The following is a 27,550-nucleotide window of genomic DNA, read 5'->3' as shown; positions in this document are numbered from 1 at the left end:
TCGATAAGTATAGCAAGAGGAGGACACTGAGCCGTTGCAGGAGGCATCTGTGAACACCTTGAAACATAAGAAGATCAAACATTTAAAACAGTAGAACTGGGGTATTTGTCTGGTTGTCTGTGATTAGTTAGCACAGTTCTCTATGTAAAGAAATTATAGGAAGGGTTAAATATGTTTGATGTGATGTGTGCTATTTAACTCTTCAGAAGTTAGTCATTTATTCATAGTCTGTAATTCTTTTCCTAAACCACTTTTAGTATCATTATTAAATACATCTGAAGATATAGTTTTGAATATTTGTTCATTCTTTCATTCATTCATCACATGTTTTACTGAGTGGCACCCTCAATTCTAGACATGGCATAGATGATCTACAAGAAAGAAGATGTCCCTGCCCTCACTGAGATTACATTTTATTGGAAGAGCCTGCCAAAAACCAGAAGACGTAAATTGACAGTAATGTTTCCGGCAATCTTTCAAATGTGTACAATGTTTTGTATTTTAAAAATTTAAGTGTGTCTCTCTTCCAAAAATAAATAAACATTAGAATACTTACTGTGTTTTGAAGAAAATATCAAAAAGTATCTTATAGAGTGTATCCTGGGAAGAGGTGATATATGAGAGATGAATGAGGTAAGGGAATCACCCATGTACAGATCTGAGGAATAACATTACTAGTGGTGCAAAAACAGGAAATGTAAACGTCCTTAGGAGGGAATGAGCTTGCTGTGTTTTAGTATCAATGGAAGCAGACATGAAGGCTGAAACGAGCAAGCAGTTAGGAAGAGTTGTAAAAGAGAATGGGCTTTGATACAGGTATTAATTAGATTACATAAAACCCTTCTAGATTGTGGCTAAGACACTGCATTTTATTTGGGGTATCAAAATTTATTTTGGGTGTTTTGAGAGAGAGAATAGCATAACTTTGTCTTTTATAAATTTCATTCTGATCTTTGAAATGGATATGTAGTTAGGGAAAAAAACTAGGGTTTACATAAATTATACTCAACTAAACATGAGTATACATTTGGAACATTTTATATTTTAAATTTTTTTTTTAATTTTTGAGAGAGAGACAGAGTGCGAGTGGGGGAGAGGTAGAGAGAGGGGGAAATACAGAATCTGAAGCAGGTTCCAAGCTCTAAGCTGTCAGCTCGAGAAACGTGAGAGCATGACCTGAGCTGACGTCGGATGCCCAACCAACTGAGCCACTCAGGAGCCCCAGAATATTTTCAATCTTATCCTTGTTTTCTTTATCTAATATCCTCTCTTACAGTATTCTGATAAATTTAATTGTTCTTTTATGCTTTTTGTATATTTTTTATACAAATTGTTATTTTATGCTTTTTGTATATTTTTTTGAGAGACAGAGAGAGACAGCATGAGCAGGGAAGGGTCAGAGAGAGAGGGAGAGACAGAATCTGAAACAGGCTCCAGGCTCTGAGCTGGCAGCACAGAGCCTGACGTGGGGCTCGAACCCATAAACTGTGAGATCGTGAACTGGCACTCCAGTTCTCAGTATTTTAAAATATCTACCAACTTAATATTGTTATCAGTTATAAATTATACATAACAGTACTTTACCTAGATTTTAATAAGTTTAATGAGGATTATACCTTCCTAAAAGACACTCTATAAAATCAATTTAATATATAAAATCATATGATATCTAACCTGATAAGTAAGCATTTCTACAAGTTCACTAACAGAAGTTGGAAAATCCCACAGACATGTTTTGTGTGTTATTAAGGCTTCACCAAATTGTTCTTTTCTATTTGCTACAGTAGTAGAGAGAGGTGTTTTTAGTTTTTAATAAATAATATTTAAATGGTAAACAAGGGAACATACACATATTTAAATAATAGATAAAAGAAGTAAGGCTGAATTTAAATGTAGCAGTGATTCTCTTTTTTTCTTCATCTTCAGTACATTTCTGTCTTATCAAAGTGAGGATGAAAGAATTAATGTATAAAGCCTTTCTTTTTAAAATAATATCCAAAAGAATACATTTGTGAATATACTTATCCTTGCTACTCTCATACCAGCACTCTGACGTTTTGCCAGCTTGCCCACCAATATTAAGATTTTGGTAACTGCTTTTAGATGTTTGAATAGTAACATCTAATTAACCAGAAAAATCAGTCTACTCACCCTGGTGAGAGTTGACAGCACACTATATTAAACATCTTTTCAGATTGTTTATTGTGATGGTTTTAATATGTGTTACTCCTACAGGATATCAAATTGCAAGCTCTAAAATTTTTTTTCATGTAGTTCATTCATTTTTTTCTTTTGATCAGGTTATTAAGTCTTCTATAACTTTCTCTCCTCATTTTATGTGCCATCCCTTTTAACACATTTTAAAAGACACTATTGATGTGACTGCCCCAAGTGTTCCATTAAACTATAATTTTCTTTGCCTTCTGGCATAAAGAGATAATTTTTTTTAAACTTCCTTTTCTAGACCCCTCAAACACCATTACACCTTTGTCCCATAATAATAAAAATGAGAGACCCTTTTTTTCATTTATTTCCTCAAGTATTATTACACAAAACCACCTTTTCATTTATTTTTTTACTCTTACTACATTTTAAGTATAATGTATTAAAACATCCTTGTAAGTATATTAGATCTTTAGTAAAATATGGTTTGTAACAACTATAGTCACATATCATGAGTCCTAGGTATAATAGCTCAATATTTTTTAAAATTCTTACCAAAAGCAAGATAGCTCCATTATTTAAAAAAAATTTTAATGTTTATTTATTTTTGAGATGAGGGGAAGGGCATAAAGAGAGGGAGACACAGGATTTGAAGCAGGCTCTAGACTCTGAGTTATCAGCACAGAGCCGATGTGGGGCTCGAACCAACAAACTGCAAGATCATGACCTGAGCTGAAGTCAGACACTTAACCAACTGAGTCACCCAGGCCCCCCCCTAAATAGCTCAATTTTTGAAATCATATTGGATTTCCCCCTAAAATTAGACATCCATGGGACACTGTGTTTGTATGTGTGTGTGTGTTTATGTGTGATTATAGCAATAGGCAATAATTCTCCCTTGGGAAATAGTGTTTAGATTTACTCAGAGTATATTTAGTCTTTTTTTTCTCCAAAAGCATAGGTGCATAGATCTCTCACAAATTAACTAAAATTCAGACACAAAATTGCATGTTCTTGGCCACCCGAACCCTTACAGTGTTAGTCTGGGACCTTCATTTATCTTCCAACTCTTCAGACCTTGCGTCAATCAAGCAAAGACAGTAGAAGGTGAAAGACAATTTTATCACAGTGATAGAAACAGTATTACTAGATAAACTCAAGAGCCAAAGTTTTAGAGAAAAAAAAGTCAAGAAAAAGAAAATTTTCCTTGAATATCCTAACATGCATTAGGAAAGTTCTATAGGAAAAACGAATGCTCATTTTTTTTATTGTCTCAAATTCCAAAACTTTATGGAATACATTTTCTCAACTTTCATTATGATTTCCTGACCTGTTAACTTATATTCACAAGCAGACTAAATTCTGATGAATTCTTTCACTTTTAAAGTCATAGGCCTTGGCAGTTAAGTGTCAATCTTAGCGTGAAATGACACAACATGAATGTGATGATTTTTCCTTAACACAGTTAAGTAGTCAAAAGGGGTCATTCCTAAAATGGCTCATAATTTAATTTATTCAAGTACTTTAGGATTTGACAATTAGAAATAGGAAGTTTATTTTCTCAAAATTCAAACCATTATTGACCAGTGCTAATTACTTAAGACATTTTTCTATTCGAGAATAACACAATTTATTGTTGAAACTTTAAATTATTTTAAATAATTTTGCAAAGCAGTAATGATAGAGTTGAATTTATATAAAATAACTTTTTTAAGGGGTAAGGGCACATTTTGTATTCAGCAGAAACTCAGACCAATAAAGGATGACTATGTGTTATTCTCAGAAAACCGAAACCCACAAAAAAACCCTCACAAAATACACACATTGTTTCAGTCCATAAAAAATGAAGTAATGATGGCTTGAGTATTAATATGAATACACCTTCCAATTTAATTTGATATTTTATTGAAAATCACTGTATCCTTAGCCAGTCAAGTTAGAATGGAGGCATATCAGTATACACAAATACCTCTCTTTAAAAAGTCATTGTTCTGTCATTACAATATGTGTAAAAATAAAGATTAAATTTAATGTAAATTTTATAGTTTCAATAAGTGTGTATATGTGTACATGTCTATATTTTAATGTGTATTAATTAATTAATTAAATTTGTTTATTGAGAGAGAGAGCACAAGCAAAGGAGCGGCGGAGAGATGGAGAGAGTGAATCTCCATCAGGCTCCATGCTCACACAGAGCCTGATATGTAATCTCATGAACTGTAAGATTGCTTGAGCTGAAATCAAGAGTCAGATGCTTAACTGGCTGAACCAGCCAGGTGTCCCCCTATATTTTATTTTTAAATTTATACATGAATTAGTTCATTCTTGTCTACTAATATGAATTTATGATATCTCTACCATAATAATAGGCAATTGGATGATATTGTACTTTAACCTAATATATAAAATTCACTTTATAATAAAGTAAACCAGGAAAAATCATTTTGAGAAGTAATTTTCACTTTATAGTAGATGTTCTTTTATAATATAGCTGCTTTAAATTTTTTAAAAAATTGTTTAATTTATATATAATTATCATAGACAATTTTGATGGACTGTAAGATATATCTGCAATGAAACTTCATATGTAATAGATACTTGGTCAGAAATAACTAAATGTTGTGATCAGGAAAGAGACCCTTGAATGGTCTTTTTTAAAATATGGGTATAAAGCAAACAAACCACATTTATTTTGAAAGGAGATTATTATAAAAATTTGTGAATATATTACAGCACCACCACCACCACCAACAAAACATGTTTTCTCTGTTTATGTGAAGACTCTGGGGATGCACAGTTGTTAAGTCTGAAGACAGTAAGCTTAGCCACTGACACCCAGAACACAGGAAGAGTGACGTAGTAGACAGGTAGAGTCGCGGTTGATACCTTTGGACCTTAGAGGACACTGAACGTTCAAAGCACAACCAAACACAGGAGAGGAGAATGGACCAGTTTGTGAGAGAGGTTTTCTTTTTTGGCCAGAATGTGGTTGAGCTTTTGAACAGTGTTTTAACCTGTGATATTGGCATCTTGAATGCTGAAATTAGAGCCTAACATGTGCCAACCTGTGATAGGTTCAAAAAATCAAAAGTTCCAAACTCTTGAGTCAGTATAAACAATATAGATTTTTTGATAGAAAATGGGGAATAAAAAACTTCAGTGTCCTGAAGAAAAGACGTAAGTGCCCCAAGAAAATGACAAGAAGCCAGCCAATTCAAATCCTGTGAATGCTCACTGGTACCATTACAAGTAAGTATCTTTTCCTTCCTCAGTCCTCCTTAGCAGTGGTAAGATGCCATTATCCAGGAGTAGGAAACACGACGGAAGTAGAATGACAAAAACAAAGGGATTCAGGTTAAGCACTTTGGGAAAAGAAGATAAATGTTTGAAACATCTAAAGGCTCTAGCTCAAACTGATCCATTCACTTTCAATTTGATTGGAAATGACGTTGGAATAGAGGCTGCTTTTTATGCATTTAACAGTTGCATCCTTCGGAGCTTTTCTTAAGAAACAGAGTCAGGAGACTGGGTTATAAACGGGGTTCATGTTTTGCCTCTGCCAAAATGCACTGTATTATAACTTTTTATTTCTTCTACACAGAACCAAGTCTCAGAGAACAGTGGAGTCCTTTTAAGGAGGGGGAGAAAGAAGTCTGGGGATGTGGGAGGGAGACAGGAGCCTTTACCTTGAGTAACAAACCATTTCCTGTAGCTGCATATATTTTCTAAATATTTGGAATTACCTAGAATCAAATATAGTAACCTTCTGCTCCCTATTGCTTGCAGTATAATGTCTGGATGTCAAAACAAGATATTTATTTATTTACTTATTTACTGTGTTAGTCTGATGTTGAAATAATTGAAGTTACATAGAAACGGCATGGCATGATATTTTTTCCATATACTTATTGATATGTTGAAGTGAAACTCACTTCCATGCCAGCTGTTTCGTGTAGATGTAGACATAGCGCTGACAAATTTATGCGGGTATTGGTGTGCGTGTTTACTATGGAATTTATGAACAAAGCTGTTGCTATGTTGTATACTAGCTATGTCTGAGCTATAGAGATTGTGCCAAAGTGTCATGTAAATGTTTCCACTTGTTAAAATTTTTAAAGGCCAAAACATGTGCTGTATTATTCAAGCATATTTCCCCCAGGATTTGAAAGTAATTTTGACATAAATTTAATTAAACGCCCAAATCCTACTCTTATGTTTTGTAGACTGTCATCACATCTAAATGCCATAGTTATTATTCTGAATACTGGGAAACACATCCCGTACCAGCTTACATGTTCTTTTATATTTCACTAAAAGTGCAGGTGATATTACCCTATTAGCATTTTTCAAGGGAAATTTAAACAATAATCACTTTGTCTTTTATGATTAATTTACACACATGTGTGTTTTGAAAATAAGTAAGTGTGGGGATACACAAAAGAAATTGTGAGTTTTGATAAGGCATGACACTATCTTGAGGCTAGTGTTCTAATGTTAATATTCTGTGCTTGTTTGGGAGTAGATAAAAGTCTAATGATCAGATAGATACAATGTGGATAAGTGGTTCCAAATATTTTTCTCCTCCTTGAAATATTTACTTAGTTAAGATACACCATGTACTACATATGTGGCATTAGATTCTCTGAATATTTATAGGTATGCATTAGTTTCAGGATACACTATATCACTACACCTTACCTGATATTATCACTTAGCTGAAAGTAGAGTGAATGACCATTATCTCCTAGGTTATTAGAGTAACCTTAGGTTGAGGATGTAAATTCTTATAAATTTACATTGTCTGGTGATTAAAACAATATGCAGTGCCTTCCAAAGCAACAGGACCTAACATAAGTGACTAGAAGATAACATTATTTCTCCACATTCCTTTGGAGTTCTAACTTCCACGTTCTTGTTTCCTAAATATGATTCTCATTTCTTGCCAAATATGTTTCTCAGGGATCCCTGCTCTCTTTTAATTTAGACCTTATACTCCATAAGGTGCCAAAAGAAAATCTAAATGTCCATTGATAATAATGGAATGGAATGTGGTACATATACTTTATGAGAAAAAAAATGTTTCACTTAAATGAAAGGTTTACACAAAAGGGTTTGTTTTGACACAGAATAATTTCATGTACCTGAATATCAAGTACAGATGCTAGTTTAATGGCATATCATGAGATTTCCCAGATACGGTGGAAAACCTCATTGGTCATTAACAGATGGGTCTAGCCACTCATCTCCACCCAGTAGCAGAAGTAAGAACAGTGTCATCTCCATTTTTGGATAGAAACCCATTAAGAGTGGGTCTACCACAGGGACATGTGTCAATAAATAATCACTGGTTAATGATAAAAACATTGTATTTGCTCATGATACCTATCCATGTGTACATATGCATATGTTTTATTTCTATAGATATTTTATATTAATTATTGCCTGATGTATTTTGACAAGCATGCAACATTTTGAGCATTTATAAAATTAATCAAGTATATCTAATATTGTTTCTTTCAATTAATTACACTACTGATCAATTAAATTCATCATATGCTCATGCACCTTTCTGAGTTTTTAATAGCCCTTTCTTCTTTTTTTAGGAAGAAAATGCTTTCAAAAATGAATTAGATGCTAACAACCCCAGAAATATCCACATTAAATCAATCGAAATCCAAATTATTGGCAAGCAGATTGATTAAAGCATATAAAATAAATGAATGCTTTATTTCTTATTTCATATAGATAGATAGACAGATGTAAATATATTAACAGAAAAGAACAGATAAGCACCACACACTTTTATATCATAAAGTAAGTTCATCTACCTGCACCTGAAAGTGCTTATTTTTCATTTCCTATTTAATGGCTGAAGGATCCATGTGCTCATCTAAGGTCAAATCTACCCCTTGTCTGTTGGATCCAGCTCTCTCCAGTCTGTCCAATGGTTCTGCTCTGACATCTACTTCCTCTTTCTCTTGCCTCATAAGAGGGAAAACGTCTGCATTTTTCTTATTTCCATCCACATGTCTGTGTCTCCTGAACACCATATATTCTGCACTGTATATCTGCACGTGTATCTGCTCCTCTTTAGAGAAAGACTCTTCCAATGAGCTTTCTGGAATGTGCTTACTATCTCACTTCCTCACTTCCTATTTTCTCTTACAAACTCTTACCAAGTTAACCATGGCCTTAATCTTTCCAAATCATGGTCATTTTCTAGCCCCGTCATACACAATTTCAGCAACATTTAATCCAGTTCATCATTTTATCCTTTGTGAAAAATTTTAAAGCTTCTGTGTATCCACACTCTCTTGGTTTTCGTCCCTTATCATTGCAGACTATGTATTTGTCTCCTTTACTTGTTTTTCCTCCATATCCTGACCTCTGAGGTTGAAGTACAATAGAGTTCTATCTCCAGCATTCTTTGCTTCTCAATATGCACTCATTCTCTTGTATATCTAAGGAGAAAGTCCCTTGCCTTGTCTCTTTATTAATATACTTATAAATCTTATATGTATGTATCCTCCTCCAAATTCTCCTTTGATTTTCTGACTCAGAGCCAACTGCATAAATGGCATTTACCATTGCTTGTCTAAAAGGGCTTTAAATTGAACTGATCTTAAATGCATTGGTATATATTTCTCCTCATATCCACTTTCAAATGTGTGAGCCCCCCCAGTGTTTCATATTTTGCTTAATGACTTATTTATTTATTTATTTATTTAATTTTTGCATGGCTCATTTATCTTGTTCCCATAAATTCCATGTCCAGTCCCCAGAAAAATTGTATCAAGTAGACAGGCAAATTTGTACCATCACTGACACTTCTGTCATCTTGATCAAACCAGCATCATCTCTACTCTTTTTTGGGTGACTACAATTAGATACTAAGTGACCTCCCAGCTGACATATCACTTTTCTGTGCCATAGAATTCTTATCCAACTAAAACAAGGAAACATTTTATGTCTTTGTTTTTTAAGCTTATTTATTTTGAGAGAGAGAGCACAAGTGTAGGAGAGGCAAGGAGGGAGGGGAAGAGAGAGAATCATTATCAGCATAGAGCCCGATGAGGGGATCAAACTTAGGAACCTTGAGATCATGATCTGAGCCAAAAACCAAGAGTTGGACACTTAACTGAACAAGTCACCCAGGCACCCCAGAAACATTTTATGTTTTAGTCTTGGCAAATCTTTCTACTTAATCCACCAACACTCTTCGTTGATTACTCTGGCCTTAATTGTAACTTTTGATTTGCCTCCTACATTTTGATCTTCCTCCTGGTTGTCACCTAATAGTAACATACTTGTTATCCCCATCCTTTATTAATTTTTAATGGTTATTTATTTTTGAGAGACACACAGAGTGTGAGCGGGGAAGGGTTAGGGAAAGAGGGAGACACAGAACCTGAAGCAGGCTCCAGGCTCTGAACTGTCAGCACAAAGCTCGACGCAGGGCTTAAATCCGCCAACTATGAGCAGAAGTTGGCCACCCAACCAACTGAGCCACCCAGGCACCCCATCCCCATCCTTTAAAGCTTACTCACAGACATGTTTCCACACTTAACCTACAAAATTTTTAGCCACTGTATTATAATTAAAATGAATGAAAATCATCAAGGAAAGTCTATCTGGCACTTAAATGATTTGGAATAATTGGGAAGAAACCTTTGGAAATAGTATCCATTGTTGAATTTACTATGCTACCACCTTTTAAATTACATGTCTGTGTTAAATTATTAAGATTTTTGAAAGTTGTTATTGATTTATGACAAAAAAGTGAAAATTTAATTTAGAAATCTCCACTATTACTAATACTACAAAATTTTATGTTAGACCAATTTGTAACTGTCTTTTTTATAAATTATTTTGTATTTATAATTCTTAGGAAATGTGAAGATAAATGCATTATTCAGGATATATAGAAAAGTCAATGTCAAATTTTGGTTCAATATTGTTTCCACATATTGTGAATTATAGTTCAACCTGGTTTCATATACAAATCCGTTCAAGAACTTAGATGGTTATGTGTGATATCTTTAGATGTCATCAATAGGAAAAATTACTAACAAAATGTAATCAGAACCTATTACTAGATTTTGAGGGAAGACTTTCAGAAAGACATTACACCAGTCACTGGAAATCCATACTTATTAGAGAAACATATAAAAACAAGTCTGTAAGGTGATTATTACATAAGGGAACACATGAAATGCTTCACACCTTTCTGAGTACACACTATCCTCTATTGTAACCATGAGATTGATATATAATTTATAGCTAGATGATGTGGTATCTTGAACTAAAAACAAACTGATTGCATATTACTGTATTAAATTAAATTGATTTCATATTAAATGAATTGAAGTTCCTTATACTCTGCTTAACCAGTTTTCAAAGCAGCAGCATTGCTAATTGCCTATGTTTTACATTGTGCTAGAAAGTGCCAAATCTCTTTCTTCAGTGTGATTCTCTCCAAACTTTTTTCTCTTCCCATGTAATTATCTGGGTGATAATAGGCAAAGTTTCTCATTTTTTCTATTTGGTTTAAAATTTTTAGCATTAATAGGTTTTCAAATGTCCTCTAAAGTATTTATGTACCTTTGAGAAAGAATTTCAAAAGTAAAATATAAATCAGACTAATAGAGAACAATTTTCAATTGCATTTTCTAGAACATTATATCCCCAAATATATATGCATAGTGTAATCAATGGGAAGCTTTTCATTATCCTGTTTTTGCAAAGAAATATCAGAGGAGAAATTAATCACATTAAAAAATAATGGCTGTGAATTCAGCAAAGTCACAGGGTACAAAATCAATGTACAGAAGTCAGTTGCATCTTTATACACCAAAATGAAGCAACAGAAAAAGAAATTAAGAAACTGATCCCATTCACAATTGCACAAAAAAAATCATAAAATACCTATGAATAAATCTAATCAAAGATGTAAAAGATCTGTATATGAAAACTATAGAAAACTTCTGAAGGAAATTGAAGAAGAAACAAATAAATACAAAAACATTACATGCTCTTGGATCAGAAGAATAATTGTTAAAATGTCATTACTACCCAAAGCAATCTACACACTGAATTCAATTCCAATAAAAATTACATCAGCATTCTTCTCAAAACTAGAACAAATTATCTTAAAATTTGTATGGAACCACAAAAGACCCCAAATAGCCAAAGTAGTATTGAAGAAAATCGAAATGGGAGGCATCACAATCTCAGACTTTAGCCTCTACTGCAAAGCTGTAATCATCATGACAGTATGGTATGGGCACAAAAACAGACCCACAGACCAATGGAGTAGGGTAGAGAACCCTAAACTGGACCCACAAATGTATGGCCAATTAATCTTTGGCAAAGCAGGAAAGAGTATCCAATGAAAAAAAAAGTTGGCTTCTTTAACAGATGGTGCTGGCAGAACTGGTCAGCAACATGCAGAAAAATGAAACTAGACTGTAGAGAGCTCTCTGAACTCACCAGTTGAGTGAAAATTCCTGGTGAGGGTACAGCAAGTTTGCATAGTATTTTGCCCCCAAACAGTGACCAAAATCTACCTTCTTGTAACTTTCATTTCTGCTTAGGCACCAAACCTTGAAGTGCTTTGCTGATTAATGTCAGGAGTAGCCTGTCCCCCTGCCCTGTCCCTGAGGCATGATTGCACCTGGTTAGGGAAAAGATGAGTAAACTAGATATACCTTCATGCGACTAAGGCAAGCAACATATAATTTTCCTCCTGGCTGAGCAATTTACTGATAACTTACTACTTTCTTGGCCTGGACGTCATTGCAAAAGTCACTACTGCAATAAAATGTATCAATTGTCTTTGGGACTGTGGGAGAAGGCGTTATGTCTTTTGGGGATCCTGTTTTTTCTGGGAACTTTCTCTTAGAGTTATAAACAACCTAATGACCCTTACTCATAAAAAGCTGACCTTTGCTAAACAATACTGTTGTTTACCTCTTGGTTAAAGGTCACTTCCTTAGTGACCTTTAGCTATACCTGGGGTTTTGTATATCTTGGTTTTAAAAAATACCTGCCCTTCCCATATAATAGCATCAGTGCCTGCAGCGAAGTTTTTTGTGACAATAATTACTACTAGAATTGCAACTTCTGCAGAATCCATGTCCTAGAAAGTTGTAAGAATTATCTATGAGAAATCATTTACTGCTCTTTCTGCTCCTTGTACCTTTCACCATAAATAAAACTAGAGAATGAGACAGAGCAGAGATGCCTGCCTGGTGATCAGAAAGAAACTTGAGAATCTCTCATGCCGACACCATCCATCCTTCAGGGAACCCTGGACCTGATGGAGCAGGACTCCGGCACTAGACTACTTTCTTATAGCATACACAAAAATAAACTCAAAATGGATGAAGGACCTGAATGTGAGACAGGAAACCACCAAAACCCTAGAGGAGAAAGAAGGAAACAATCTCCTTGACCTTAATTGCAGCAATTTCCTACTTGACAAATCCCCAAAAGCAAGGGAATCAAGAGCAAAAATGAACTATTGAGACCTCATCAAGATAAAAAGCTTCTTCACGGCAAAGGAAACAATCAATAAAATTAATAGGCAACTGATGGACTGGGAAAAGAGTTGCAAATGACATATAGGATAAAGGGTTAGTATCCAAAATCTATAAGGAATGCATCAAACTCCACACTCGAAAAACAAATAATCCAGTGAGGAAATGGACAGAAGACGTGAACAGACACTTCTCCAAAGAGGATATCCAGATGGCCAACAGACATGAAATGATGCTCAATGTCTCATCAAGAGCAAAAATCAAAATCACACTGAGATATTAACTCACGCCAGTCAGAATGGCTAAAATAAACAAATCAGGAGACTATAGATGCTGGTGAGGATGTGGAGAAATGGGCACCCTCCTACATTGTTTGTGGGAATGTAAACTGGTGCAGCTGCTCTGGTAAACAGTGTGGAGGTTCCTCATAAACTTAAGACCCAGCAATAGCACTGCTTGGGATTTACCCAAGGGATACAGAAGTGCTGATGCATAGAGGCACACGTACTCCGATGTTCATAACTGCACTTTCAACAATAGTCAAATCATTGAAAGAGCCTTAATGTCCATCAACTGATGAATGGATCAAGAAGATGCAGTTTATCTATACAATGGAATACTACATGGGAATAGAAAGAATGAAATCTGGCCATTCATAGCAACATGAGCTAAGCGAAATAAGTCAGACAGAGAAGGACAGATACGTGTGTTTTCACTCATAAGTGGAATAGCAGAAATTTAACAGAGGGCCATGGGGGAGGGGAAGGTGAAAAATAGTTGGGGAGAGGGAGGGAGGGAGAGACTCTTGAATACTGAGAACAAACTGAGGGCTGATGGAGGAGGGCACTTGTGGGGATGAGCACTGGGTGTTATATGGAAACCAACATGACAAAAAACTATATAAGAAAAGATAATGGTTGTAAAAAAGTTCTTCACTTTGTAAGTTACAGAAATATCACATTCAGCATTTGAAAATAAGATACTGAGAAAATAAACATAGTAAGTGAAGTGCCAGAGAGAGACAATGACTGATACAATGTTTAAAGAGCCGCAAGATAGAAGACAAGGACAAGTTACTTGAACTGATAAAATGTTCTCATTTTTCTCTCACTATTGAATATTCTGTTTATAACTATTCATGGGATAGTCATATATCCATAGAAAGCATGAAATAAAATAGTAAACTAAATATTTATTCTATAACTTAAAACTGAAGAAAATGATTTAGCATGAAAATATACAAAATCAGGATAAGACTATCTATGTATTTGATGCTAAATTTAGTTATTATAACAGGGGAAACAAATGAGAAAATTTGGCCAAAATTAAATGCATGAAGAAATGCTTTTAGTCTTTTTTGGGGGGGAAGGGATGAGTAGGAGATTAACATAACAATGTCACATATCTAATAGATATTCTATTTATGGCATATGATCAGCAATATCAGCCTAAAATAAATCTGTGCAAAAGGTGACTGTAAGATAGCATCTCAAATGCCAACCAAGAAATTAAGAATAAATTTATTTTTTAAAATAATAAATACATTTCTAAAAATGAGCTAGTTATTTTTTCTTTTTTTAAAATTTTATGTTTCTTTATTTTTGAGACAGAGAGAAACAGAGCATGAGTAGGCGAGGGGCAGAGAGAGAGAGGGAGACACAGAATTCAGAGCAGGCTCCAGGCTCTGAGCTGTCGGCACAGAGCCTGATGCAGGGCTCAAACTCACAAACCATGAGATCATGACCTGAGTCAAAGTCAGACGCTTAACTGACCTAGCCTCCCAGGTTCCCTAGTTATTTGTTCTTTAAATAGTCTTATCTACAATCAGAAAATTTACTACCATATATCAGCCTATTACAATCTGGCAAATTCAGTCAGTTATATAATAATTTAACCAGACTCTTTTGATGCAAGATTATAATCTAATGTTAACTTAAAAAAATATGTGTGGCTTCACAGACTCAAATTTGAAAATTCATTGCAATCAAATGATTGTATAAAAGTTACAGAGTTAAGTAACTATTATCTGCTATTATGTTGCTCAGTTGGCTAAGAACTGATGAAATGAATTATTTAACCTTTAAAAATACCACAGTGAGCAAGCGTGTTTCCAAATAGTGTTGCACAGTCATGGAAATCACTACTAAAACTAAAATTTTAGAAGACATTGGCAAGTAAGATGTCATGGTATTATATATTTAAGCAGAATATTTGGAGCATACTTCTACTAATAGAGAAGACAGAATCCCTTGGATCTTGTCCTGGCAGCATTATCTTGCTATGCACACATTGGCGGCCATTTGTAAAACTTTCGCCTTATTGCCTTCTCAATAGTGTATTGGCCTATCATAATGAAATGGTAGTATAATGCTTGTGAAAGTGTTTTGAAATAAATACTAAATAAAATAATAAGTATTACTGTTAGTACTGGTATTCTCTGTCTCTTACTTTCTGGTAATAGTTTTTTTAATACATCTGTGATGTAGCCAATATCCAAATCTCTTTGGGATCATTTTCCATATTCTGTGTAAAATCTATCTATCATTTATCTACTGCTTTTCTATAAATGAAAGATAAACCCATATAAAATGTAATGTTTACAGAACCCTTCATAGAGTTTTTAAAAATCAGAGGAGAAACAAATATTTGGTATCATTTTAATAAAAAATGGTAAAATTATGAGTGTACACATTACAATGATTTCTAAAGCATATTATGTAATGTTATGTAATGAGAATACATAGACCTCTGTATTTCATATTTGGATTAATGAGAGTGGCCAAAAAAATATATTGTTAACTTTGATTAAATGATAAATGCAAGGTAAATTTTTAAAGTGAAACACAACTCAACCAATTTCATATCATCAAATTCAGAAAATTTTATCATAAGTATACCCAAATATGGGAGATTAATCAAACTAGTTGTGATGTTGTGTGTACTGAAGGCATTCAAAAGAACTAGAGCTTCTGTGTCTGTATTATGGCCTTTAAGAGTTAATGTACTTTGATAGTCATACAGTTTATCAATTTTACTACCACTCTGGCAGTTCCAGTTGGCCAACGCTGACCAAAAATGAAACTAAACCAACAAACAAGTATCTGGACATTGCCTTCCAAAGTTTAAATATTTATCAAGATTACTATTTTTCATGAAATGGTGTAAAATACAAGACAGAAAATAGAAACTTTACAAAGCTGCCCTTCAAAAAAATGTAATCTAAAGGCTCATGCATGTTAACACACAGCAACTACTGTTATATTTTAAAATATTATTGTATCCTTGGTGGCCTAGTTCTCTAGCCCAATCTATGAGTCTTATCTTTAAAAAACATTCAGGTAAAAGAACCAATTAAAAATGGAATATGAATGGCTCTCCAGATTATACCAAAGAAAAAAACACAATGTCAGATCTCATTCAAATAGTGCACACATAGCCATAAAAACCATATTTCCCAAGTTGTTATTGTTTGTGATGCACATTTAAATGCACAGAACATTTGCTTTTATGGCAGTTTTATTCTTAGCACAGTAAATGGCAAAAGAGTTTCTGTTCAATTGACTTTCTCATAAAAGGTTTAATTCCTTATTCATTTTGGCATAGGTTATCTTGGGTTTCTTACTCTACCTTATGTCTATTCTCTGAGTAAGTAAATTCTGCTGTGTGAGACAGAGTGACCTGGAGTTAGGGTGAGAGGAAATTTTACTTGTTATAAGTGATGTTGACTGTAGAAGTTAGAAGCTTTTTGGGGGATGATGTGGGGATGGGAAATGACTTTAAACCCAAACTACCATCATAACAAACAGCTAGGCATTACATAAAAATATAAAAGTTTATGCTATGCAATGGGATTCAGTACAATTCATCTCAGATGTGCTGCTCTGGCATGAGGATTATTTTCAGCTAAAGACAATAAAGAAAGACCTTACAGATGCAGAAAGGGCTTTTTGCCTCCCTGTGCCCCCTTCACTTCCTAAAAGTATTTAGATAGAGGGCCTGGAGCTCTTACTAAAGATGACATTTTTTTAGTATAAGAAAAACGTCTCAGCATGACATGACAAACATTTTTTTTAACCAAACATTTGCTCTTCCATCTTCTTATGAATCATTTTCTCCAGTTGAAGTCCTATCCCTTACCCTCTTCTTACTTCAGGACTGCTATAAATCTTTTTTTCTTTTAATTTTGATGTTTATTTATTATTGAGACAGAGAGAAACAGAGCATGAATGGGGAAGGGGTACAGAGAGAAGGAGACACAGAATCCAAAGCAGGCTCCATGCTCTGAGCTGTCAGCACAGAGACCAACCCAAGACTCAAACCCAAGAACCGTGAGATCATGACCTGAGCCAAAGTTGGATGCTCATCCGACTGCAAGCCCCCCAGGACTGCATATAAACCTTAATTCTCCTGTCAGTGAATCTCATATTCTTATGGTGCCATATACATATATATATGTATACATATATATATACATATGTATACATATACATATACATATATATATAACATCCAGCAATAAAGTAGAACATTAGATATACCAACTGTTTTCTCTCACATGATATTTAATATCATATGTTTCCATATAATTGATTACTGTGTGTCAATTGGACTAAACTTCATTTTGGGAATATAATTCTAAATGACCTTAATAGAATATTAATTACATGGTTTTAGGATGTCACGCATCAGTGGCATAGTAATATTTCTAGAGTGCCATCACAAGTCAAAATGACAGAACTAGGGCAGCTGGCTGGCTCAGTTGATTAGGCATCCAACTCTTGATTTCAGCTCAGGTCTTGATCTTACAGTTTGTGAGACTGAGTCCTGTGCATCAGTCTCCATGCTGACAACATGGAGCCTGCCTGGAATTCTCTTTCTCCCTCTCTCTATGCCTCTCTCTCTCTCTCTCTCTCATAAACACAAAATAAATAAATAAACTTTAAAAAATGACAGAATCAATTCTCTCTCTCTCTCTCTCTCTCTCTCACACACACACACACACAGTACTCTTTCATGAGTTTTAAAGCGCAATGCTAGTATAATTAATAATAGTCATTTTTAAAATAGACTTGATAGAAGAGGGGAATAAATAAACTTGAAACCACACTGACTGCTATTCTTTCTGTAAAAGAAGATAATGGTATACCATCACATTTTCTGTGCACGTATTCAAGTTGGACATAGTTTATTGTTGTAAGGAAAACTATTCTTTTAATTTTACTTCAATTATATTAATAGGCTTCTAGTGGCCACACTGACTAGAGTACTGCTCCTTATATCATTTGAAAACTTCTGTGCATTATTTTATTATTATCTTGGAAATAATATTTATATAGTGTACCAAGTTTGAAAAAAGAAAAGTTTTTAGACATTATACCTTAATTGGTGCACTGATGAAATACATTATATTTCAGCCATACATGTAAGCTAAGAATTAAAATATCAGACAAGATTTAAGTGTAACTAAACATTAGGAAATTTATAAAAAAAAAAGAAAAGAGAGATGGGGAACCAATCAAAGATTAGAAATCAAGCTGACAGTGACCTATTCGAATGATGGATGTTTCATATATTCAAGACTTCAGAATTTTAGTGTGGGTTATGACTATTAATTAGCAAATATTCTCTCCAGTAGAAGCAAAGACAAAATAAATTTATGAATAAATAGATGAAATTAAAAGTACCCAGTGATTTGTTTATACAGCATGTTAAAATAATTTTTCAGTTCACTAAATCAGCAGTACTATTTCATAGGCAATAACCAAGGACTTTGGGTACCATGAAGGTAAACACCAATACTTTCCGATTTTAAATTATTGTCATCCCAAATTTATTATTTAAATTTTGCATGAGTTTTTCAGAGTTATTTCATTGGACATAGAACCTGAATTATGTGGTGCACACTGAACCCATCGTTTTTAATCAGGAAGAAATGAGATGTTATCACAGCAGGGCTTGGCATTCTGTGTTCACGCGATTCCTCTCCAGGTGCTTTTCACTGGGTGGATTTGGCCTGTTGACTGAATTGGCCTCCCCATGTCCTAAGAGAACTGCCATGATTGGGAAGCCATATGGTGCAATGCTGTCAGCTATATTAAATTTGAGTCAGGTTTTGGCCAACTTTGTACTCATAATTGAGATTCAGAATTGTATCTATGTAAATGTCTATGTACTTACTGCTTATTGGCGTGATTAAACTCACATTTTCCCCTTCCATTTCTAAATATTGATGATATAAAACCAGGCTAGAGTTTAAACTTGAAGTTTGAAGGCAATAGTTGAGAAGAGGAAAGAAATAAAAGGTGACACTTTAGGTCTACCCTGTATTTACCTTTAAGGAAGCAGTCTTCATTGTGAACAATGGTAATCTTTCGCTTTTTCAGGCAAGCAGCTCTATGCACTTCGCAGTGGTTTTCATAAAATTCCCCATCAGATCCACACACAGGTTTGTAGTGCCGTTTGCACAGGTCCATGCAGGCACATTCTGCTTGGCCTGTCTCTCTGCTGATGACACAATGCCTTCCCAAACCACAGTATTTATTCTCACAAGACCCCCAAGGGACATCCTGAGTCAGGAATCCTGAAGATAAAGAAAAGAAAAGTCATTTGTATTAATTTGTCTAAATATGTGCATGTCCAAGTAGGAAATAAATTCCTAAGAGAAATACAGTATAATCAGGGTTCGGTTCAGTTGTTCTCAGTGGAAAAGAGACCTGTATTAGGTAGTAACTTTTGAAAACACTCTCAGCGTTTCCCCTTCTTCCCCATGTGCTGTAGCTCTCTTCTCTCTCTCCAACGAGTAGTGTGGTCCTTAAAAACATGGTCCCCAAATTGAATTGCCTGAGTTCAAATTCTAAGTCTACGGTTTACTAGCTGTATGTCTTTGGGTAAAATCTCTCTGTGCCAAGTTGCCCATCTGTCATATGAGTGTAATAGTATAGACGACCTAAAGTCGTACAGCATACTACATGTAAATGACCCACAGGAATGACTTTCCTGACACAGAGCAAATGTTTAATAAATGTCAATTTTTACATTAATAGAATCCTGGATATGAGCGATGACATGTATGTATAAAAAGCAGGAAGTGGGAATGGAGAATAATTTTGCCTTGGAAACTTCTTTATGGGTTCTGATAGCTACTCCTTTCTTGTTTTGACCTTTGCCACTAGACAATCACTAATACATTTTTTGACTAAATAAATAAATCATGAAGAACTCAATTTTCTTGTTACTTACTCAGTTTAACAGTCTCCACTGGCATCAGAAAAGAATAGGTGAATCCAGCAGACTTGTACTAAAACCAAACTAATCACCTAGAATCCCTACACCTTCATAGGCAGATCTGGCTTTTCTTTTTTATGTGACTGGACTTTATCTGACTGGAAAGTAAAAATTGTCAGTAAACTTAATAAGAATATATATATGTGTGTGTGCATGAATATAATAAATGAATACATATGTACATATGTATGTATTCAGAGAAAGATACACACAGAAATACATGTGTGTATGTATGCATATATGTGTGTGCACAAATACACACACACACACACACATATATATATATACACACACACACACATATATATATATATATAACATCAATGGTACCTATATATTGCAAAAAAGAAAGAAAAGATTTGTGAAGTAATAAATTACAGTAATTTTATTAGATATATGGCGTACACTTTCAGCTTGTTGATTTAAAACCATCTCTCCAGGGCACTTGGGTGGCTCAGTCAGTTAAGTGTCCAGCTCTAGATCTCAGCTCAGGTCATATCCCAGTATGGTGGTATTGAGTGCTATGTCAGGCTCTACCCTGAACACGGAGACTGCTTAAGATTCTGTCTCTCTTGGGGCCCTGGGTGGCTCAGTAAGTGAGGCCAAGTTGGGCTCTGGTCGTGATCTCATGGATTGTGAGCCTCCTATGAGGCTCTACGCTGACAGCTCAGACCTGGAGCTTGTTTCAGATTTCTCTCCGCCCCTCCCCACATGTACTCCATCTCTCTCTCAAAATAAATAAATATTTAAAAAAATTTAGGGGCATCTGTGTGGTTCAGTCAGTTGAACATAATACTTCAGGTCATGATCTCAGGATATGTGAGTTGGAGCCCTAAGTAGGGCTCTGTGTTGACAACCTGGAGCCTGCCTGAGATTCTGTCTCCCTCTCTCTCTGATCCTTGCCTGCTCAGACTTTGTCTCTCTCTCTTCCTCAAAAATAAATAAACATTTAAAAAGTAAATAAATAAAAATAAATTTTAAGGAATCTCCCTCTCTCTGCCCCTTCCCCATTTACCCACTTGGATATACACATACATGTACTCTCTCTCTCTCTCTCTCAAATAAATAAATAAATAAATAAATACATACATACATACATCTTTTTCCCCACATGATGACGTCATAATGATTAAGAATATAGATTCTGGGGGCACCTGGATGGCTCAGTCAGTTAAGAACATAGATTGTGATCTGGAGGGTTTTTTTTTGTTTGTTTTAATGCTTAATTTATTTTTGAAAGAGAAAGACACAGTGTGAGCAGGGAAGGGTCAGAGCAAGGGGGAAACACAGAATATGAAGCAGGCTCCAGTCTCTGAGCCAGCTGTCAGCACAGAGCCTGACACAGGGCTTGAACCCACAAACCATGACCTGAACTGAAGTCAGATGCTTAACTGACTGAGCCACCCTGGGGTCCCTGATACAGAGCTTAAACCATAACCCCACTAGCTACAAGCTTCAAGACCTTAGGACTGTAAGTCAGTTTCCTCATCTGTAAAGTAGGGATAATGTCATATCCTCATATGTTTATTAAAATTAAAGGGCTTGGCATGTATAAAAATCAATTTAATTGTTGGTTATTATTATTACTATATTTTTAGATACTAATTTTCATAAGGCAGATATTTACAAATGAAAAAGTTTTATTAATCAATTTTATTCGCTTTGAAATAAACCTATATCATACTTTTATTTCAATATATATGCCTGTATTTCCAAATTGAATATAGAAAATTTAATATTACAAACAAAAAAGACGAATACTATCAACTGTACTTTTTAAGGTATGCCTTTTGATAGCAGTATAGATTGAAACAAATTTTCTTGAAAACAATTTTTAAATATTTAAACCCTGGATAACACACTCCAATTGTTTAGAGAACAGTCTATAAAATTAGTTAAAAATGTGGAAAAGAAATAACGATACTGTAATTTATTGAACAAACCTTCCTGATATAGTGTTATTTTATATAATACCTCACTGAAATATTTTATTAAATTTTATAAAGTACATTTAATGTGGTAGTTTTTGAAGTTTGGCATGCATTGAAATGGCCTAGAGGAGATGCTAAAAGATCAATTCTACCTCCAATCCACCTATGTGGTCTAAGTTCCCATGTGATGATACTGTTGTTTCTGAGATCATAGTTAGGGTCTTTATTTTATTGAAATCCTACTTTATATCTAAAAAAATAACACAGAGAGAAAGACTAGGTAAACAATTAGGCAATTTTCTTAAATGGAAAATATGAGAAGTAGATGCTATCAATAAAAATATATAAGGTAAGAGGAAACTAAAGCATTAAGTTGGAAACTAAGAAGAAGCTAAGAAACTTAGAAAAACCTTAAAAAAGATAAAGAAAAATAAATAATTGATTAGCTAGATGGATATAATGATGGGCAAATTTTTCTGTGTTTGTATTATTGCTTTTTAATGTTCAATGTAATACATTTTTAAGTCCAAAATTATGTCAACTGTAACTGTACAGTAATGACTGATTTGAATTTGGAAAATCTTTTTTTCCTCATCCTTATGCCAGTATTTATGCCAATTGTTGATCTAATATTTACAGAGTCCAAAATGTGAGTGCCAGGAATCTGACTCACATACTTGTAATTTGTATAATTTTATACCTTATATTTTCTTTGTGTTCTTATGATCTTACCAATTCTCAATAGTTTTATTGTTGTCAAATTGTTTAAGATATTTATTTCAAGAGAATATTTCATGTTTTCTATCAAAGAAAGAGTTTAATGCTTATTAAGAGAGTCTGATTTCTTTACATTTTAGTCACAAAATGAGTTGGCTAACTGAGTCAGTAGTTTTCTCTTTAGGGAGGAATGCTCTGCTAAAAATGAAGTCATTCCTGGTATATCGAGTGAATAGCTTTCCCAGATTCTCTCTCCTTTTTTTTTTTTACCCTCTAAAAGCCTATACTCTACTTCAGAGATTTATATTAGGGTATTGGCCATTTTCAAGAAGTTAATGAACTAGCTAGAAGCTGCATGTTGCATGTAGTTGCTACAATTAAAGGAAATTTAATTAATTCATATGCAATCCAAAAGAAAGCTCATATTATGTAAATGACTAGCTAGAACATATCCTTTCTGACAGTAATTATCCATGACTAACACTGAACTTAAGTTTCAGCTGAGATTAAATCAATTTAGTCTGATCAACATGTCAAAGATTTCTTTTAAGTACATTCATTCAGATGACACACTAAATGAATTTTAATCAAGAACCTATATCCTTCTCTCTCATAACTTGATAAAATAACATTCATTCCCAAAAAAGTGCTGTATGTTTAACAAGTACATCATTTTATAATTTCTATGCCTTCAGAGCATTATAAAAATTCCTCAAACAGATTTGAAACAAAGATGAGATCTTTAAAGATGAAAGACACCAAGTTATAAAGCAAAATAATTCCATAGAATTCTAAAAATGTTTTTTTCAGATTATCAATCAAGATGCAATCCCCTTCAAATGATTACATATGTAATATACAATATATCAAACAGTACTTAATATAGAATGGTTCTAAGTTGAAATAAAGTTTAATAAAATGTATTTATTTGTATTTGCAAGGTGCTTTGTTAGTTGCCATAGGACAGATGAAAAGAACAGTCATTGCCACTTTTCTTAATGGCTCACAGAGGGCATAAGGCAGGATTTGAGTGTGCCCAAGTAGGGAGGCAAAGTTTGAGGGGCACATTTAGGGACACAAAGGAGAGTAAGATGGATAATAACAGATAAGACCTCACAAGCTCCGTATCACATTGAGGTTATGTCCTGCAAATGGATTTGGAGTTCAAAAAGCTGCTCTAAGGATAGACGGTATGAAACAGGTAGATACTGGATTGAAAACAGAAACAGTAGACAGTGGGGAAAAAAACCAGATTCTGATGAGCTAACTACTTCTAATGATTCCAATGGAATATAAACATAATTAATTTAGAGTGCCAAGTTATTTGAGGAGTTGTCTCATAAAAATGTATAATGTTAAAGTATAAAACATAAGTAGGATGTTAACTTTGGTTTGTTATACAAAACAACGGATTATGGAATTAAACAGGATTATAGTCTTTGCTTTTTCATTAAATAATATTCTGACCTCATCCAGGCTGTAATGTCTTTAGGTCTGATATTCAAAAGGTGAAATAAAACGGAACTGTTAAATTATCTTTAGATTTACTCTCATCTAATCTCATCATTTAAGAATGCTTGGCAAAGCACAATTTTAATAAAAGCTAATATCTGAAAAATGTATTGATAAGCTTTCTCTACAATGCTCAATATTTAAATTTCACCTGCATTAAACAATCACATACTCAAAATTCTCTAGTTTAGATATTTTCATAATCTAGAAATAGCCTCAACCATACAAAATATAAAATTATTTTTATTTTTTTAGTTTTTAATGTTTATTTATTTTTGAGAGACAAAAAGACAGAGTATGAGCAGGATAGGAGCAGAGAAGGAGACACAGAATCTGAAGCAGGCTCCAGGCTCCGAGCTGTTAGCACAGAGCCCAACACAGGGCTCGAACCCACAAACCTCAAGATCATGACCTGAGCCAAAGGAAAACACTTAACCAACTGAGCCACCCAGGCACCCCAAATGTAAAGTTATTTTTAACTTAGATTTTCTAATTTCTCCATTTTAAGATTTTGTCATTATATATTCCATTTCTGTATCATGTTAATAATGACAACAATGGGCCATAAAATCAGAGTCTTTTATTTTGCATTCCAACTATCACTATCTGTGAAATTTCTGGGCAATTAGTTAAAATTGGTGAGCATCAATTTCCTTTTCTAACTAGAACACAGAAGAAACTCTATAAGTATTATTTAAATGCATAAATAAAAGGAGGATAACAATAATAGCATAGGATAATATGATTAATCCCATGAGAGGAGTCTATGAGATAATGCATTGTATGTGCTTGGCTTAGAGTATGTGTTTAACAGATATAGTTATTATTATTAATAATTATCATTTATTATCAATTTGGCATGTAGGATACACAAACTTAAAATCACTAAAATGAATAAATAACAGCTTTTGACAATTCTAGACTTTATTATGTCCATTAGAAATGTATTTATGGGAGCATTGAGTTGTTTTTTCTAAATAACATATCTAAAAATTTTCAATAGTATCCACTACAGAAAAATTCCCCTCCTCTGCAAAAAAATAAATAAAAATAAAAAAGAAAGAAGAAAAAAACCCTCAAATTTATCTACATACTTGATTTATAAATTAGTATAATACTTCAGTGACATTTTTTTAAAATAGTTTATTGTCAAACTCTCTTTCCCTTTTCCCCTCACCCTGGTCCTCCATTAGGTTTCACCTGCTCTCCTCTTAGACCTATGACTGCAAACATATGGTATCTGTCCTTCTCCACCTGATTTATTTCACTTAGCATGACACCCATCCACTTTTTTACAAATGGCCAGATTTCATTCTTTTTCATTGCCATGCAATACTCCATTGTATATATATACATACCACATCTTCTTGATTCATTCATCAGGTGATGGACATTTAGGCTCTTTCCATGATTTGGCTATGGTTGACGGTGGTGCAATGAACATAGGGGTACATGTGCCCCTATGCATCAGCACTTCTGTATCCCTTGAATAAATCCCTAGCAGTGCTATTGCTGGGTCACATAGGGGAGTTCTACTGATAGTTTTTTGAGGAACCTCCACACTGTTTTCCAGAGCGGCTGCACCAGTTTACATTCCCACCAACAGTGTAGGAGGGTGCCCATCTCTCCACATCCTCACCAGCATCTATAGTCTCTTGATTTGTTCATTTTAGCCACTCTGATGGTGTGAGGTGGTATCTCAGTGTGGTTTTGATTTGTGTTTCCCTGATGATGAGTGAAGCAGCTAGGGATAAAAGGGCTCTTTTCAGTGACATTTTGTTACCCACTATGGAAAAATTACAAAGCTCTTCAATAAATACAAAATATATTTTCATACTGTAAACAAATAAAACACATTCAGTCTTGACTAACTTCATGGCAAGTAGCCATTCAAGTAAATATTCTAATGCCTCCAGATGATTGAGCACAGTTATGATCCTTTCATGATATTTAATGATTAGGATATGTATTTACCGCTGCAACTTTGTGAAGCTGGTGAAAACAAGGCTGCCTGAATGATAGTTTGCCCAGTGTGCCACTATTGAAAGACAATTTGAATGGTCACATAACAGCAGTTCAGTGAATTTGGAACCTTCTTCCCCATCTTATTTTAAACAGTCTATTGGACTTCTGTAAGCACGTTCATGTAATTCTGCAATCGGATTTATTTTAAAAGAAGTAAATATGACCAAAAATTATAAGTACAATAAAAACCCAGGAATTCAGTTAAATCACAACCATCCAAATTATAGTTCCTGTTTAACTCAAGGAAAATTTTGCCAACACAGTCAGGTTTTAATGTGTCTTTTCAAGGAGTTAGATGATTTGAGATCACTAGCTAATATGCTAAAAGCTACTTGTTTGATGTTCTCAACTTTAGTATAATTCCAATAGCAGAATGCTGAAAGAGCCCAGGATACACTCTCAAACTTCTTTCCAACTTCAGCTAGAAACCTTGATCACAAAGTACACCAAAGTTTTTCCTACTCCTTAATTATATCCTTTCCAAATCCCATCTAGGAGCCAAGATTTCTCTATCAACTTAATATTTCAATCCCACTGAGAACTTAGAGTAGTACTTGTGGTTACACATTTTACCAGATAAAAATACTTTCATCATCTGTGTGATTTATTTAGATCATGGAAATGGTTTGGAAGCCAAAGAAATTTCACTTGCTAATACTTTCTATCAGTAGCTAGAAATGCAATGGCATTATAGATAGATCAGTAAATAGATAAACAGATAGATGGATAGATCATATGTATTTATGGCATTTAAGACCTTTTTTAAGATAACAGTGATTATTAAAAGTAAAACATTTATTTTTAAATATGTTAGTTCTGTAAAGATTATGAGGGATATTAATAGAAAGTAATGTAATTATTTTGCTTAGTAATTAGTGGCTATTGTTCTCTATGAATGATTTTGACCTTTACAATAAATAAGAAAATAAATCAACTAACAGACATAAAATAAAAGTACTTTATAGAAGTCTATGCAATGAGAGTAAAAACATATGTTAAATCATCTGTGATACTTAAAATATTTCAGGCTTTGGAATAAACCCAAAACATTAAAAATATCTTATTTCCTATTTATTTAAAAACTTAAAGCAGTAGATAGATTATTCTCAAATAATGTAGATATTTTCACACAAAGATAAAGAATACTAAATAACAAAATAAAAACTTTTAACTAAAGATCAAATATTGTAATGGAAGGGTAGATTTGGGTAGGTAATCTTCAGGCACATTGTAATGTTGATTGCTGGAGTCAGACCAACACATGCCTAATAAAGAAGCGAGGAAGAAATGAAGACCACAATTTCTGTTCTAACTGTAATCATAAATGGCTTCTAGAAGAGGAATATTGCTTTTAGAATTTAAAAGTTTCAATTTTATGGG

At 34.0% G+C, this 27,550-nt stretch overlaps 1 protein-coding gene across 1 annotated transcript in view; it reads right to left on the bottom strand.

Moving 5' to 3' along the window:
* The window catches only part of FSTL5 (follistatin like 5), a 711,768-nt gene that overhangs the window by 443,096 nt on the left and 241,122 nt on the right, over nt 1–27,550 (bottom strand). Inside the window, exon 4 of the mRNA XM_029939311.1 lies at nt 19,033–19,281. Coding sequence (XP_029795171.1) covers nt 19,033–19,281 — 249 coding nt within the window. The remainder of the gene's footprint in view (nt 1–19,032; nt 19,282–27,550) is intronic.

The sequence above is a fragment of the Suricata suricatta genome, chromosome 1 (assembly GCF_006229205.1).
Source record: "Suricata suricatta isolate VVHF042 chromosome 1, meerkat_22Aug2017_6uvM2_HiC, whole genome shotgun sequence".
Classification (NCBI taxonomy): Eukaryota; Metazoa; Chordata; class Mammalia; order Carnivora; family Herpestidae; genus Suricata; species Suricata suricatta.
This window is presented reverse-complemented; position numbering and strand designations above follow the sequence as displayed.